Below are 16,907 nucleotides of genomic sequence, written 5' to 3' on the forward strand. Positions count from 1 at the left end.
GGTTTTAGCTGCTTTCACAAAACTATCACACATATAAAATTTACACTAAAGTTTAGATGACCCTGGCAAAAGTCAGCAGAAATTTCTCTGAACTGTCTTTGAGTTCCTCATCCATTTTATTTTTTTCTGTTGCAAATGTTATACCACAAATGTGGGTCCGTCTCCATAACTGAAAATAGGCTCAGTTAGCCTAAAGCTAACAGAGAGGCTAGTGGGACGTGCTAACCATGGGATTTGAGAGGGAAAGTACACCTCTGATTTTTAGAATGAAGTCAAGCATAATTTAGTATACTAGAATTACCTAGTGGGATTCGGAAACTGGATTGCAGTTAAGATACCAAGCATTTAAGCAGAACTAAAACATCTGCATGGCCTTTGTTTCCTTACTGAGTTCACCCAGCAAGTCACTTAATTTAACCCATGATGTCAAGGCCAAAGAGTAGTGCTCTCAGCTGTAAAAAAAGCCCTGAGCTGATTTAGGGAGAAGGGCATGGGGACTAGGGCAGCAACTTGATCAATACCAGCTCAGGAAACCCAGGATCCTGGTCAGGGGCTGGGTAACATGGTGAGAAGGCAGCAAAAGTTCCAGAAATTAAAATTAGGGTTCATGCAACATTTTTAATTTTTTAAAGGTTTTATTTATTTATTTTTAGAGAGAAGGGAAGGGAGGGAGGAAGAGAGGGAGAGAAACATCCTGTGGTTGCCTCTCATAGGGCCCCCACTGGGGACCTGGCCTGCAACCCAGGCATGTGCCCTGACTGGGAATCGAACTGGAGACCCTCTGGTTCACAGCCCACACTCAGTCCACTGAGCTACACCAGCCAGGGCTCATGCAACATTTTTTAAAAGAAAATGTGAATATTTATAAAGGTCAGAAGAAAGTTTTTTTATTTAAGTTCAAAAGCTGATGTTGCTCACTTTGGAATTTTGGGTTGTCTTTTTTATTTTTTAAGATTTTATTTATTTATTTTTAGAGAACGGGGAGGGAGAAAGAGAGGAACTCAATGTGTGACTGCCTATTGTGCATTTGTGCGCTCCCAACTGGGGGCCTGGCCCACAACTCAGGCATGTGCCCTGACTGGGAATCGAACTGGGACCCTTTGGTTTGCAGCCCAGCACTCAGTCCACTGAGCCACACCAGCCAGGGCTGTCTTCTTTTTTTAAAAAAAATTCCTTGCTTAACCCCAAGTAGACCCAGCTTTCTTTATTACTTGCCTGGTGTTGTGAGAAGATAGTTTCTGAAGTAGAAAAGTCAAGTAATTTCTTTCTATAGAGCAAATAGCATTTGAATTTCCTGGGCATGAGGACTGTCCGGTGCTGCAAGCTGTCCTGTTTACATTACACTCAACACAAGCAGGAGGAAGTGAGGGACACAAAACTGCCTCCTGCTCTTACTCATTCTCTTTTTCCATTCCTGCACCAGCTTCTCTTCAAACTGCTCCTCTGTGGGTGGTCAATTAAGGGAAGGGCTAATCAAATATCCTAGCTCCACTATGTAGACTATTTTGATAATTCAACCTAAAATGTCTGCCTCCTTTCTTTATGGACAGAATTTCAGATCTGGGTTTTAGAGCTCACCTACCCTCACTCTCATATTTTTCAGACGAGGGGTCCAGTGACTTGCCCAAGTTCACGCTACCCACAGAAGGCACAAGGCTCTTCACCTGGTTGGTGCCATCTGTCCTGGAGATTCACTCCAGCCCATCTCTAGCCAATCAGTGGAGGCCTGTTTGAAGCCAGTTCATGTCAGAAACGTCTGTTAACTCAGTCACAGCTTCAGGCAGCACTACTGGTATTTTCTCAAGTCTGAACCTTTCCAGACAGTGGAATCCTGACAGTCTCATAAATTCACTCACCTGCTTCTTATATGTGCGGTCACGCCAGTCCCCCTGAGACAATTTGAGGCTAAGAAAACCGGGCAAACGAGTGAGGAGAGGAACCCACGTCAGGGCTGCACAACTGTGTAGATCGTGCTGAGAAGGCAGAGTGCCAAGCAGACACTGTCTAGACGTTAACGGGCCTCTCCAGAGGGGCGTGCGGAGAGGGGGGAGCAAGGCTGGAAAGCCTGCTGGCTTTTTGTTCAGCTAATGCAAACACATGACACAACCTCTGACAGGCTCCAGGCTGGGAACTCGCAGTCTAAGACATTTCTTCTTCGGGGCTGGAATTCAGCTGTGGGCTGAGAGAAGCTGTGCTCATCCAGCAACCAGAGGAAGCCAGGAATGCTCTTCTTAATTCCTGGGGAATCATAGTTCCGAAACTAGACTGAGTTGGGCAACAGTGCAAAGTAGCAAGCACACTGGTGGGTGAAAAAAAATAAGATTTTTTTCAAATTTGTTTGTATCACCTTAATGAATTCATGAGGAAAATCTGAAAAACATACAAAACTGGCTTTTGATGGATGTCTGTTAAAAATTTTTTTATAAGACTGGATGATGTCAATTTATTTATAAAATGTACAGATGGAGAAAAGGCTACCCACCATAGTCCAGAAAGCATCTTATATCTGGGAGAAAAAGTTGGGTTTGGGAGCTTTGCACATCAGTTAGAAAAAGGTGCCCCTTCCTCTGGGTGGGCATGTAGCTCTACACCAGGGCACATAGCCTGGCAAGCAGAGAGTGGGATGGGGTCCACCTCACTTGTGCCCTCAGCTTCCGCACTGGGGCAGTAGACAGTCTGAACAACCATACTCAGACCATACTCAGTGGGAATCTTAGACCTGTCCTATGATTTGGTCTTTTCAACGTGGAACAGTTATGAATATCTCTGAAGGACAAAGAAACTGCCTTCAAACATTGCCCGAGCCACTGACTGTTATGCTACAAGTGCTCTCACAGAACAAGTACATCTCAATATGGGTCAGAGAAGCGGCTGCACCTGAACCAAGTCGAGACTCTGCCCATCTCTGTGTGGCCAGAATGACCAGCCGTTAAGTGTCCATCCAGGCACTTGGCTGATGTCATGTGAAGAGGCCTGTACACTTTTTTTTGAGTCCCTGTTACCTAGAAGAAAAATGTTTTTGGTTTGTTTTCAAAGTCACTTTCAGAAAAAAGACACAGAGGGTCCAGAACACAGGACATTTATTTGCCTTGAGAGTCAAAGTCCGGGGTTTGTACCCAGGCTTTACTGTGTGTACTGGGTAGCTGATTTTGAGGAACTAACCGAATCCTCTGAGCCACAGTTTCTTTGTTCATAAAACGAAGATTATAACTTCATTAGCAGCTCTAGCTGGGTGCCTCGGTTGACTGGAGCATTGTCCTGCACATCAAAGTTTTGCAGGTTCGATTCCCAGTCAGTGGACACACCTAGGTTACAGGTATGATCTCCTGGTTGGAGCCCGTATGGGAGGCAACTGATGGGTGTTTCCCTCTCATAGAGATGTATCTCTCTCTCCCTGCCCCCTTCCTTTCTCTCTAAAAATCAATAAACACATCCTCAGATGAGGATTAAAAAATAACTTGTTTTCAGGTTGTGAGAATGACATTAGATAAGACTCTTTGCCTCTCCTCCAGCCTGTTGTCACCCCACTAACTACCACTTATTTTTCAGGGTTCAGCTTGTGGGGCACCCCCTCTTGGAGGACTTCCCAGATGCCCCAGGCTGGGGTAGGTTCTCAGGCCTGTCCTAGCACTTAGCACATGGGATCAGTCTAAGCCTGTGTCCCTGCGTGCCTCCCCCACTGGACTGCAAGTGATTTGGAGCAGGGTCTTTGTCTTAGTCTCCAGCACTAACTCAGTGCCTGAGTGACAGAGAATAATAGATTTGTGATACTTTTCACTTTCCTCTCTTGAGTTGCTTTAAAAAGTTGACTTAGTCTCAGGTGGATGGAGCAAAATGATGCCTCAAGACTTTGTGTTGTTTTCTCCCTGCATAACATGTGAACCTGGTGTCTGGGATGTTTTGACAGCTCCTAACACAGCCCACACACTCCAGTGTAACCTCTCTGTAATTGTGGAGGAGGAAGATGAGAAAGAAAAGGAGAGACAAGAAGGAGGAGAGAAAATACGGACAGGAGAGCACAGAGCCACAGCGGGATCGCTAGGACCTGGCTCTGGGGCCCTGGAACCAGCATCCGCTGGAGGCTGCGGGCGAGTGAGAAACACACGAAGCATTGCCGCGGTTCCCAAAGGGACAAATCCAGCCTGTTGTAGGAATGCTTCCTACCCTGTCTTTGAGAGGAGGTTATTTATTTTTCAAACAATGAAAGCAAAAGGTTCTATTCTTTTGCCTGATTATATTTTTCCAAACTCCAAATTTAGAATTTGTGGCCCAGTAACAGATGTACTATGGGTACTACAGCAAGAGTATGTGAAAGTGAGCACACCACAAAAAATCCAAGATATTTGTGGCCACCTCCATATTTTAAGGAGGGACATAAAAAAGAAAAACTTGGAAAAATTTCCAGGAGTTTGATTACCTCTCTTCTTTGCCTTTTCTCACCCTGCATCCCTTTCCAGCGCTCTCCCTTGCCGTCTCGGGCTTTGGGAGGAACCAGGCCGAGAGGCACAGCCACCGCCTGCGCACAGGAGGTGCTCAGTGAGTGCTTCCTCCTTCTCCTGGAGGAACGACAGGGCTCTGGCTTCACAAGGAAACATTGTCCAGAAGTTTGAAGGCAAGACTGGCTCAGTAGAAGCAAGAGTTCTGATACGAATTCTGGGCGCCAAGCATCCACTGAAATAAATATCCTAGTTGCACTTTTAAAGGAAGGCGATTCTTAATCTCTGGAAAGAGTGAAAGAGGTGAGGGGGAAAGAGGAGAGAGTTCCGAGAGCCACGAGCACAGGCTTGAGCACACGTGTGCATGTGTGCACACACACACACACATGCCCCCCCATGGCTTTTGGAGCTCTCCCATAAATAGGAGTGCTACAAGAATGAGAGTAACAGGGAACACTTACTGTACTCCTTGTGCCAAACCACTTTTCTAATTGCTTTACCTGGAAAAAAATAGCCTGTGTGATTCTCACAAGTAACCCATGGGGGAAATACTCTGTAGCAAGCCCATTGTATAGATGAGGAAACAGGCTCGGAGAGGTTAATTAACTTCCCCAAGGCCACAGGGCAATAAGGGCAGTGCTAGGATTTAAATTTGGGTAATCCTGCTTCAAGGCCCGAGTGCCAAACCAGTACCAAGGACATTTCATAAACAGTGACAACCTGAGCCAGCACACAGGTTGGACATATACTGACAACGCCAAGCAGACGCTAATGTGCGATTTGAGAATTCTCTCGTTGGAATCTCGTTGGAATGTGACAGAGTCGAGCACATTGTCAAAAAACAAATACAAACAGAAACAAACAAACAAAACATCGTCGGTGCCCAGCAGGGGCTGGTGACTGGCACTCTGGCTCTTGCAGACCTGTGGTGTGGAGTTGGCGTCAGGAGCAGAGGAAACCTTTTCCATTACTGAACTGGACAGGCAGGCAGCGACACAGCTGTCACTCCCAGTTGACAGAGAAGGAAAGGGAGCTCAGAAAGGTTAAGTACCTCGCACGAGTTTTCACAGCCAGGTGACACCAGAATTCAAACTTGTTCTACTAGCCCAATGCCCTTGCTCCTACCTGAAGCTGCAGAGACATCAGGTGGCTTTAAAAAGGTAGGATCAGCAAGAAAGGGGTCGAGTAGGCCTCTTTCATTATTTTATGATGTCCCTCTTAAAAATGAGAAGGTTCTGTAACAGGGTCTGTGTCAAAGGTAAGAGTTGGAAACACCCAGATGTGAGAATGAGAGGAGAGAATGGAGAAAGGATTGCAGTGGAAGGCTGCCTGACATGCAAATGGGCCATCAGAGAGGAGCACCAGCCCCCAGGAACACACACCATTTCAGAGGACGTTCCGACCCAAAACACTGCCACCTACTGGACAGACTGGGCAAGTGGTCAAGGTGCACAGGCAGAAATGGCCCCAGCAGCTCCACTGCAGCCTCTCAAATTCCATCCCATTGTCCTATTTCAGGATTTTCTGAGCCAGCAGCGGGGGAGGGGGGGCGGGGATGATAATTTCTGCAAAACCCATGGATTTGGCACTGAAGGACCACATCCATTCAAGCTGAACAGTAGCTACAGTGGTAGCAACTCCTTCAGGACTGGGACCTGTATGGTGTGCCTTTTAGTTCCACACTATTCTTCATAGCAGCATTTGTGCAAAGTGACTAGCATTCATGCCGGCAACTTTGTTGGAGATAAATAAATTACACTCATTTACTATGGTTGGAGGACAGAAGGAAAGACTTCTGTTAGGAAAAAGACAAACTTTGCCTCAGACACGAGATTTTAAATCTTGAACACAATAAAAAGAGAAGACAATGAGGCATTTCCCTACATCAATTCAAGCCACTATTCTATGACACACACATAGTACACCTGGGCCTGCAACACGTCATGGCTTTTGCCATGTGTCACATGACTTGTTTTGGCAACAGCTTAGTTGGTCACAAATAGTATCCACAATTATTTAGAAGACATTTTACGGGTCATAAATTCAGACTGAATCCTGGGAATAGCTTATAGGTGATGGCTTCCAAATGAGCACATATAAAGTCTGTGAAGAGATTACATGGAAATCCTTCAACCACAGCAGAAAATGCAGATTTATAGAATATGTTTTGTACTACAACTACCCAAAGAGCCTTCTATCAGCAGATTATTGCCAGACGGCTGCTGATACAGAAGCTGTTATCTGTGACAGCAGCAGCTCTGAGAGCCTTAGCCAGTGACTGTTATGCCATCAGAACAGCCAAGAAAATCCTCGTTATCATATTTTTGTTGATGGCTGACATTAGAGGGTTTACCTTCCTTTAAGGTGTTCGAAATCATTTAAAGAACACAGAAGCTTGCCCTGGCCGGTGCAGCTCAGTTGATTGGAGTGTCGCCCCGTAGACTAAGGGTCATGGGTTTGATTCCCAGGCAGGGAACGTACCTAATTTGCAGGTTCAATCCTCAGTCAGGGTGTGTCAGAGAAAGCAACCAATCAATATCCCTCTCTCTCTCTCCCCCCTACCTCTCTCTCTGAAAGCAATCAATCAATGTCCTCAGATGAGGATTAAAAAATCACTAAAAAGAAAAAAAAGAACTTAGAAGCTTAGGCCAGGAACAAGGTGCTGTTTTCTTAACATTTTCATCCATTTGCTCTCCTACTCCTACCATGTAGTCCTTAACTCTGCCTTCTAATCACCTTAATTTTGGCTAAAGATATACCAATATTTGTCAAATTGGATTGACTTTTCTAGCAGGAATGACAAATATCTATGTACAGATATAGATGTGAACAAAACCAACTCCATCTCTGTATCTGAATTTCATTTCATTTTTAAGTCTCATGCTGTGACCTTTGACCACCCTCACCATCTTTAGCAAACGGCATATTAAAGCTTCGTAGTTGACGATTATCTGTGTTCCTTAAAATGTAGCCATAAATACTTTGTCATCAACAGCCAGAATGGCATGACATCCAAGAAAAATATCAAACTAATAACAGTATCAATTATAAGCAATCATCTATCACAAGACCACCAGGAGGTAGGGCCTCTGGAGCTACTGCCTTCTTTGTCCCTTTGTCTTGTCGACAGTTAGTACCCATGTTACACTATATACAATAAATACTGTAACAAGGTTCTGTTAGTGGAGAATGACCTGCAGACCACCGGGCCACCATTTCTGCTCCAACACAATCTTCCCATAAGTAAACTGCCCTCTAATAAATTCTGCCATGTTCCAGGATGCTGCCTGCTTTGTTTCCTAGTCTGGGGATACCTTCTCATTACCGTGGCTATCACCACTTTACTCCATTGCCAATCTTTTCTCTCCCGTACAGACCAACTGCTTGCTAGTGGCTACACCATATTGCTGAGAAGGATTTTCAAACCTTCTTCAGGCCCATGAGGAAGAATTCTGTGACTGATTGACAGTGTTGGTCATGGGCAAGGGTGAGGGTAGCAGTGATATGCATGTCATGTGGGTGCTCTCTCTGCAAGCTGCATATCTCACAGTGCTAAGAGGCGCTTGTTTGGAATGCCTACAGGGTCTAGCGGGCACATCACCGACATCTGCCGACTGGTTTTAATAATTTCTCTGAAAGGAGGGATGGAGTGCTGCTTTATCTCTAGGTGTTGAAATTATGGGCAATTTTGTTCTTTGCTCTAGTGTTTTCTATATTCTCTAAGCTTTTTATGAGCATATTTTATTTTGTATTTCATCAGAAAATAACATATTGACTTTTTAAAAATTTTATTTTAATCATTGTTCAAGTACAGTTTTCTGTCCTTTCCATTACATTCCAGCCCACCCACCCATCCCTCCCCACAACATACTGACTTTTTATTTAACTAAAACAGCACATGACATTAGGAGGGTAAATTATTCTTAAAAAAGGAGAGGGGGCACAGCATCTTCATGATAGATTTCAAGACTTTTATAATACTACTCTATAAATTTTTACATAGTTGTGAGGAGAAGGCATTAGTGTAAGGGGTATTCTGATTTTTAAATGAAGTCATAATCATTTGCCAGAGCCTTAAAATTTTTCTAAACATAACTTATACTGGTACATACCACTGTTGACTCTTACCTCTTCTATTGTTGTGTAAGTAGTAGGTTTTAAGTTCTTAACTATCATAAATAATGACAGGCATCGTATGTAGAGTACCTTTATAAATAATAATGAACAAGACAAAGTGGTCAAATAGAATTATTTGAGTTTCTTTTTTGATTTAGTTTCTCAGTGTAAATTATATTGAGTTTTGGAATATCCACCTGCAAAGCAGTAAAGTCAGCTCCCCCAAAGCTGATCCAAAGTTTGCTAAAACAGATTCATGTCAATAAAGTCTGTATTTAAATGTATCTGCTATATGTCTTGTGGCTAACAAGAAAAACAATTTTGTCCTGCAAGCATTGTTAAGTTCATATAAAAATGCCTACGGTAACATCCAAATTGCAAGTCTCATTATCAATAGGGTTAATTTATTTTTCATTTATTATTAAAGGTTTATAATTGGTAAAACATGAATTAAACAAATGTTACCAGGGCCAGGCATAAAGAGACTGGACTAATTAAGCCATAAAGATCCTTGAGTGATGAAATATAACTATAATCATATCTACCCCTCACTTTTTTCAACGTAACAATTTCCTCACACCCTGAGTCCTTAGCCTCCTTTCTCACTCCTTCAGTCTTGGTTGGGTGGTGGCGACAAGGGTGCATTCATATATAAAAGTTCACTAAGCTATACATTAACAATCTGTGTACTGTACTAATGTAAAAACTGTAAAAATCCAGAGAGGCCTTATGTTAATGTAAAAAAAGCAATAATAATAATTGCAAAGATACTTGTTTACTATCTAGTTATAATAATATACATTGTAGCTGCCAGCTGCAAGCACCTGGCCCACCACTAGAATGTAAGCTACCTGAGGGCAGAGACCATGCCTAATACTTCACCTATGACTCTGCTCCGTGTGTGTACAATGTGTGCTCAGCCTGCAGAGGGAATACTGACTGATGGGCACTGTGGAGGGAAGGCCTGTGCTGTAACGACTCTCCCCTGGAGAAAGGACGCTGCGTCAAAGTCACAGGTGTCAGAAGACAGCATTTCTTAGAGAAAAGCATGCATTTGACCTGCAGGACATTAATCACCTGGCTTACAAAATGAACCTATCTAGATATTTCTTCAACCCTGTAATATCTGGTGTCATTAAGCTAAGACTACTTGTGACTGCTAGAAATTTTATGTCCAGGTGTCCAGTTATTTAAAGAGGAGAAGGAAAAAGCCATGGTGACATTTGCACTTCTCCATAGGTGACCCCGGTATTTACAGCTCCTCCTTTACCTTCCCCATTCTCCTGGAAACACATGGCTTTCTGCCTCACTGACTATTTCCTTTTGCGGGACATTACACCCACTGCAGCCCACGCCTCCCGATCTTCACCACACAGCTCCTCCCCAACTAAATGCTAAGCCTTGGAACTGCCTCCTGCATTCTGTCACCCAATCCAGAGACTTCCATGGGAATTGTAACATGTCTCCCTTCTAAACACATTCTCAATGGCCAGGGCCTCAATTTGCAGGGTGCTTGTCCATCGGTTCTGTCTATTCAGCAGAGTCCTTGCTATGTTTTAACATCCCAATTCCAACAACGGTCTTTAAAATTACGGCAAGTAGTTTATTTGCCAAGTGATAAACAAAGAGATTATTTTAGTGGTTAATGTACAAGCTGGATATTAAAGCCCTGGTTTTGCTGCAGCTTCAAGAAGTCAGAGGATGTGGGTCAGACTCTAGGCCTGCCTGAATCCACCATTAGAATAATTCTAAAGAATATGGAAAAGATCCCACGTCAGCCAATAAAACTCCTCATGGTTGATTAACTGTATGTTGATAACAGGGTATAAATGAGGTTAAGATATCTGGCTTCACAGGGACAATGCCTTAATAATCTTCTTATCTGTCTGTGTAACTGTTATTGCTCTTGTTATTATTATCTTAAGTGATGTGCTCACAGTTCACGGGTCAAGTATTCCCTTATTGAAATGAGTGTTCTGATTTGTGAATCAGTCCCCAGTGCTTGGGTGACTTACAAGGAATTCATACAGCTGGAGTGCTGGGAATCAGAGTGCCAGCAGGGACAACCACCAAGCGAGAGTGCACAGGCACACACCAATGCTGTCTTTCAAAAGCCAGTGGTTGGGCCACAGGGTCCCCTCCAGCCTGCCATGCTGAAGTGGACTTGGCTGCATCTACTGAGGCTCAGGGGCACGTGCACTGGTGCCCGAGTTCTCAGCCTTTCCCAACCTCTCAGTCAACGGCAGTAATTCTCACCGGGAGGGGGATGAGTGTGGGAGAAGAGTGGGCCTACAAAGCCCCCTCCCAACAGAATCTAGAAAAGGAGTAGCTGTGCGGTTGTTGGTTGAAGCACCCCTCCTGCTGCTGCCACCCCCATTCTTCACCCATATCAGATGCTCATATATGCTCAGCGAGAGGTGTGCTACACGGCCAACACCCCTTTCACGCAGACTCTGAAAAGTACATGGATGCTGGCTCAGGTGAGTGGGGCAGAATGTTGATGGAGGCCGCCTGAAGGAATACGTTTTTAAAAAAGTATATTTTATTGATCATGCTATCAGAGTTGTGCCATTCTTTTCTCCCCTTTATCCCCCTTCACCCTGCACTCCCCTCCCTACAACATTCTCCCCCCTCTTTAGTTCATGGGTCATACACTTAAGTTTTTTTGATAGAGAATGGAGACAAAGAGAACACAAGAAAGAGGAAGCAATCAAAAAAGCAATCTGGAAGTGCCAAAATAAGTAAGAGACCATGGAAAACATTCAAAATATAACACTTTCCTTAATGAGATTTGTTACTAGATTCTTAAATCTAACCAAACAGGATTTATAGACTGGCATTAATAATGACAACCACCTTTTCCCAAGCTTAGGACACCTCTGCTCATTCTAGAGCTCTACTATTCCAAACACTTGGAAGAAACACTTTCAAATTTTCATATTTTACCTTCTTCTCCATGGATTTTGCCTGGGAAATCTGTGAGAGTACACTCTGCTCTTCTACCTAGAGCAGGAAATTGCTGTTGGGGGAACTTCCTATGAGAACTAAGCTTTCCCCAGCAATGCCATGGGGGAAGGGCATAGAGTACAGGCGGCCTAGAATAGATCCTGGAGGTTGGGCCACACAAACTCCTCATACCTCCTATTAGCATTCCAGTTCCCAAAGCAATTTCACACACTAGCTGGCAATCCTAAACCTGCTGAAAAACCAACCAGGAATCCACCCTGTCCATCAAAGGGCTGCAGCTGCCTTTTGAGGGCCACAGCAAGGGCGTTCCTTTGCCAAGACTAAATCAACCAGTGATGAGTGGTTTTCCCTCAGATTCAAACCCTGGAAAGCAACGCATCAGAAGCCGATCTGGAGTTCAAGATGGGTTCCAAAGGTGGAGGGAGTGGAGGGCGCTGGGGTCAGGTGCTTCTTCAGAACTTAACTAGCTGTGTGACTTTGGACAGGTCACCTAATTTCCCAAGACTTGTTTCTTCCTCTGTGAAATGAGGATAATAAAAAGGACCTTCAAGGTTGGAGAAGCTTTAAAAGAAATGATGCAGGCAGCCCCGTGTCTGCTACACCGGAAGAACACAGCAGGTAGGGGTCCAAACTCTACCCCCACCTCCTAGTGGCATAGTGTGCCGCATAAATTATGTAACCTCTATGACTCAGTTTCCTCGTCATTAAAATGGAGTGTTATTACAACACGAAGTATATAACCCATAAATATTAGCTACTTTTTTATTTCCTTGTAAAAACAGCCTGTGTTTCCAGCTCAATCAATGCTGTAATGATGAATTAAATGAGTTCAATATAATGTTTCTTTTTTTTCATCGTGAAGACTTTGCATGCTTTTATGATTTTTCTGGGCCCAGTCAAGCAGCAGTGCTCGGGGAGGGGCTAAACTGTAATATGAAGAAAAAATTTCAAAGAGGGAGAATAACCACCCACCAGGGAGCTATTTCTTTTGTAATGTACATTCCATTTCTTCTCCCTCATGCTTTTTAATTCCTTCCACATTTCCTGCCATAATTACCAAATGTTTGGTTTCTGACCTCACTTTTCGGGAGACTAGAGCCCAGGGAATTTAGAATTGTTTATTTTCTGTCCATAAACCTTTGAGTTAATGGAAGGGCTTGTGAGTGAAGGGTTTGTTGGTTGTTTGTAGTGTCTCTGGAAGGTCACTGGAGTTGAGAAAGAAACATCACCAAAAAAGTGCTGAAATACTGGGACTGCAAAAGCCCAGCCCTCCGAGGGCTGAGCAATGGATGGCTCACACTTGCGCAAACGCTAGTTTAAGGGAAAATTTGAGAATTTAGAAGGCCGTTATATGGTCCTGACAATAACACAAAATCCGAAGTCTCTTTACAAAGGAAGAAAAAAAATAAAGGATTTATAATCTTACTTTATAAAACAGAATTATTCCGCCCTAAAAGAAGAATCTCTTAGGATTGGGGGGTGAGGGGGTCCGGTGTTACTTTTTGGTTTTTTTCACCCGGAGGAGACAGACTCGGAAGGAAAAGTCCCGACTCTTCGCACTTTCCTCTCGAGGGGCCTTTCTGAACGCGGCTGCGCCCCGTCGCCGCCTCGGTCCCGCAGGGCCCAGCTCGTCCCCTCCCCGCCCCCTCCCCTCCACGTTAGCCGCGGAGGGGCTCCCGCTCACTGCTCAAACTTCTTTCCCTGATTTTTGAGGCTTAAGTTTCTAGAGTGGCGGTCCGGCTCCGAGCGCCGCCCTCCCCGCGTTCGGAAACTCCAGTCCCACCCGCTGAGCGCATCCCGGGACGCGCCGCCGCCCGCCCGCGCGCAGACCGCGGGGCCCGGGGCCCGAGGTCGGACCTCGTCGGCCGCTGCCTACCTCCGCGCGGACCCAGGCCGCCGCCACCACCGCGAGCGCGAGCCAGCGTGTCCACATCTGCGGAAGAGACGAGAGCGCGGCTGAAGGCACCGGGACCCGCGCCCACCCCGGAAACTTCCTGGGGTCCCGCAGGCTCGCCCCCTCCGCCCTGCGCCCCCCGGCTTCCCCGCGGGGCCCACCCCCCCCGCGCCGCGAGCCGGGCTCTCACCCTGGTCCTGTCCGGGTTCCCAGAGGGCGCGGAGCGGGCGGCTGCAGCTAGCTCCAAGAGAGCTTCGCCGATCGCCAGTCTCGAAGGAAATCCGACCTGCGCTCGTCGCCCCGTAAGACCCCTCCTTCCCCGATTGCCTGCCCCCCAGCTCCTCCCCGTTCTCCTCCCCCTTCTGCAGCAGCGGCCCCCGCGGCTGCCGGCTCTGCTCCCTCCTCCCGCCGCTGGCTCCTGGGAGCCCGCGTGCGTCCTGGCGCCGCCCGAACTCCGCTCCGCGCCCGGCCCCCAGGACTCGGAGGCTGAGGCAGAGATGGGGTGTCCCGGGGGACACTGCAACAAAAGCCGAGGGTGCGTGGGGGGCGGAAGGAGCCAAAACCGCACCCCTGGGAGGGGCCCGGGCTTGCTGTAGCTCGGGCGAGCTGCGGCGGTGTCCAGCTTGGGCGGTGCTGCTGGGGTACCCCGGCCCGGTGTGGGGCAGGAGCCTGGACGGAGAGGCGCCCTGCAGCCTTGGGAGCCCCAGCCGACCCCCAGGGGTGAGAGACCCGGAGACTCGCAGGGACACTCTCAGTCCGGGGGTCACTGCAGCCAGGACTCGAGGAAGTGGGCGCGGGGCCGGAAGGCTGCTTTGGGTTCAACCGTGCATTTCCTAGGGGAGAGTTGGCGGCAGCCCTGCTCTGCTGGAAATACCCAGACTGGAGTGTTTGCTAGCAGCCTCACCCCGTCCATCCTTTCCTCCGGTCCAGGAGCTGTGCCCCCTTCCTGTCTTCCGCCCACCCGTCACCTGTGTCCCTGCTCCCATTCCTGTCACCCCAGCTACCCTCCACGTTCATGCTTTCCATCTCCCCCAGCCTCTTCCCAGCGGGTTTCAAATGTGTGCTTCCTCTTTGTATCGATTCTCCAAACTTCCAACTGTGGCCTCTTTCCTACCTTGCCTCTGGTGTCTCTGGTGCTGAGAAACAAAATCCACTTGCATCTTTAGATTGGACATGCCCCAGGCTGAGCCCCACTTCCCACCAGCTCCCAGGCCTGCCCCTCAGCAGCTTTATGAGGCGTGCCTCAAAAAACGCTTCTCCGCTTCCCAGACCTAGGTTGTCGCCACATCCTGGCAGTTTTCACTTTGACATCTGCTGTTGTAATTCACATTTCCATTTCCCTAGGCCAGACCTTCATCTGTCCTCACTTGGAGAAGTCTGGAAACCACCTCTGGTTGGCGTCCACCTCCAGGCTCTCTAGTCTCCACTGCACCTCATTGCCTATTCTTTCTAACTACCGGATTTAAACACTGTCTTTCTCATGCGCTTCTGGGCTCAGAAACTTTCAGCACTCTCTCCCACATGAAACCCAAACTCTGCCTTCCTTGTAAGTCTTTCATTACTGGAATCACCCATCCATCTAACTTTACTTCAGCTGCTTAATATACTCCCTATGCTCAGATCAAGCCGGTCTTCTCTCATTGTCCACTGACCTGTTCATGTTCACTCTACTCCCACCGTTTGCTGAGTGCCTAATGTTGTGGTTTTAGGGGCTTCAAATAACACTTATATTCCTCATGCATGTTCACAAGCCATTGAACTAGCCACCAGAGCCAGTCTGTTGGAGAGCAAAATGTCAGCTTTGTCCCTGGTAAAAGCTGGAATGATGGCCCTGGCTTTAGATTGGCATGGAAAATGAGTGGATCTGCTTATACTTCATCACAGAATTAAGTAAAATAAAATGTGCTGACTGGCTCCCTTAGTACCTGGCTGTCACACACAAGAGTTGGAAGACCTGTGTGTAAGATTGGGAAGCTAGAGCCACCCCCCCTAGGGCTGATAGAGAGGGTTGGAGGTGCAGAAGAACCCTTGTAATGAAAATCTGTCACCTGAAGTTGCAGTTTTACAGTTTCTGGAAAAGCAGAACACACATGCTTGCTAAGGCAGACCTACTTCCCAGACTTGAGGGGCAGGGTGACACATACTTTCCAGCTCACCAGTCAGATAACTCACTCCTGCTTCCTTGATATGAAAATAAGAGAGGGGAATAGCTGTGCCCCGCCAGCTGCTGTGTGCCAGGGCTCCCAGTCCCTGCCAGGACTCAAGTGAACTGTGATGCACAGGTTTTCTTCTGCTTACCACACTTTCATCCCTTACACATGCACAGCACCCCTGTACACATGCGCTGCACCCCCTCAGAATCAGGCATGACCTTTTCTCTCTTCCTCTTTCTGTTTATTCAAACCTGTCTTTTTTTTTTCAGTACTCAAAAAAGTTTCATTGCTTCTCTAGCAATAACTTGTTTCTTTAGACAATACTTGACATAGTAGAAAGCATATGAGGTTTAAGGTCAAACAGATCTGGCTCTTAATTCTATCACTACCAGTTACTTAGGAGCTATATGACCTTCATCAAATTATTTAAGCTTTCTGAAACTGAGTTTCTGCATCTGATAATTAGCAGAGATAATGCCTTTCAGTGGGCTATGAAATTTAAACATGGAATATTATAGAAAGTATCTCGAGGGTAGTGGACCTCCATACATCTAGCTGTTAGCATTTCTTCGATATACTTTGCAAATGAATTGTAGTTGGTACCATAGGCCATTCAACATGTCTAATTTATTTATCACAACAAACTGGAAGGTATTTTTTTATTTACATTTTCCAAATAAGGAAACTGAACCTCAAAAAATTTGGATACTTTTCCAAGGTTAACAGTTGGTTATTAAGCCTTACAACTTGGCGTTCTGTTGCCTACCATTGCAGCAAAACCTTTGAAACTGTTCACACAGTTGTTGTTCTTGATACTCCAGCTGGATTTTAAGTTGCTTAGGGCATAAACAGTGTTTTTCATTTCTTAATTCTCTCTACATTTGGGGCACAATTGATGGATTTGACCATATCAAAATTAAAGAATCCTACTCAATCAAGGGCACCATAAAAAAGAGATAGTTTAGAAGGAGAGAATCAGTACCTAAAACTACAAGGAACTCATAAGTGCAACCCCTGCAAATCAACAAGAGAAAGACAGGAAACCCAACAGAAGAACAAGCAAACCCAACAAGTAGAAGATGCTTGAAGTCACTGGTGCCAGTTAAACTAAACAATCATATGACATCAGTATTGTTTTTTATTATTTCTGTTTTACAGATAAGGAAACCAAGACAGAGATTTTTAGTAATTTGTCCAAGATAACACAATAAGTGGTCAATATTATCTTAGACTCATCATGGTGGCAAAAGTTAGACAATTAGACAATGCCAAACGTTAGCATGTGAGTAATGCAGTCTTTCTGGTGCACTTTCGTGATTAAGAGCTTTAGTGTAGGAGCCA

General features: G+C 45.8%; 1 protein-coding gene across 1 annotated transcript in view; it reads right to left on the minus strand.

Moving 5' to 3' along the window:
- The window catches only part of FSTL1 (follistatin like 1), a 54,245-nt gene extending 40,326 nt beyond the window's left edge, over positions 1 to 13,919 (minus strand). The window contains exons 1-2 of the mRNA XM_028504647.2: positions 13,604 to 13,919; positions 13,396 to 13,452 (exon numbers count right to left, since the gene is read on the minus strand). Coding sequence (XP_028360448.1) covers positions 13,396 to 13,452 — 57 coding nt within the window. The 5' untranslated portion in view covers positions 13,604 to 13,919. The remainder of the gene's footprint in view (positions 1 to 13,395; positions 13,453 to 13,603) is intronic.
- Positions 13,920 to 16,907: the final 2,988 nt, after the last annotated feature.

The sequence above is a fragment of the Phyllostomus discolor genome, chromosome 2 (genome assembly GCF_004126475.2).
Source record: "Phyllostomus discolor isolate MPI-MPIP mPhyDis1 chromosome 2, mPhyDis1.pri.v3, whole genome shotgun sequence".
Lineage (NCBI taxonomy): Eukaryota > Metazoa > Chordata > Mammalia > Chiroptera > Phyllostomidae > Phyllostomus > Phyllostomus discolor.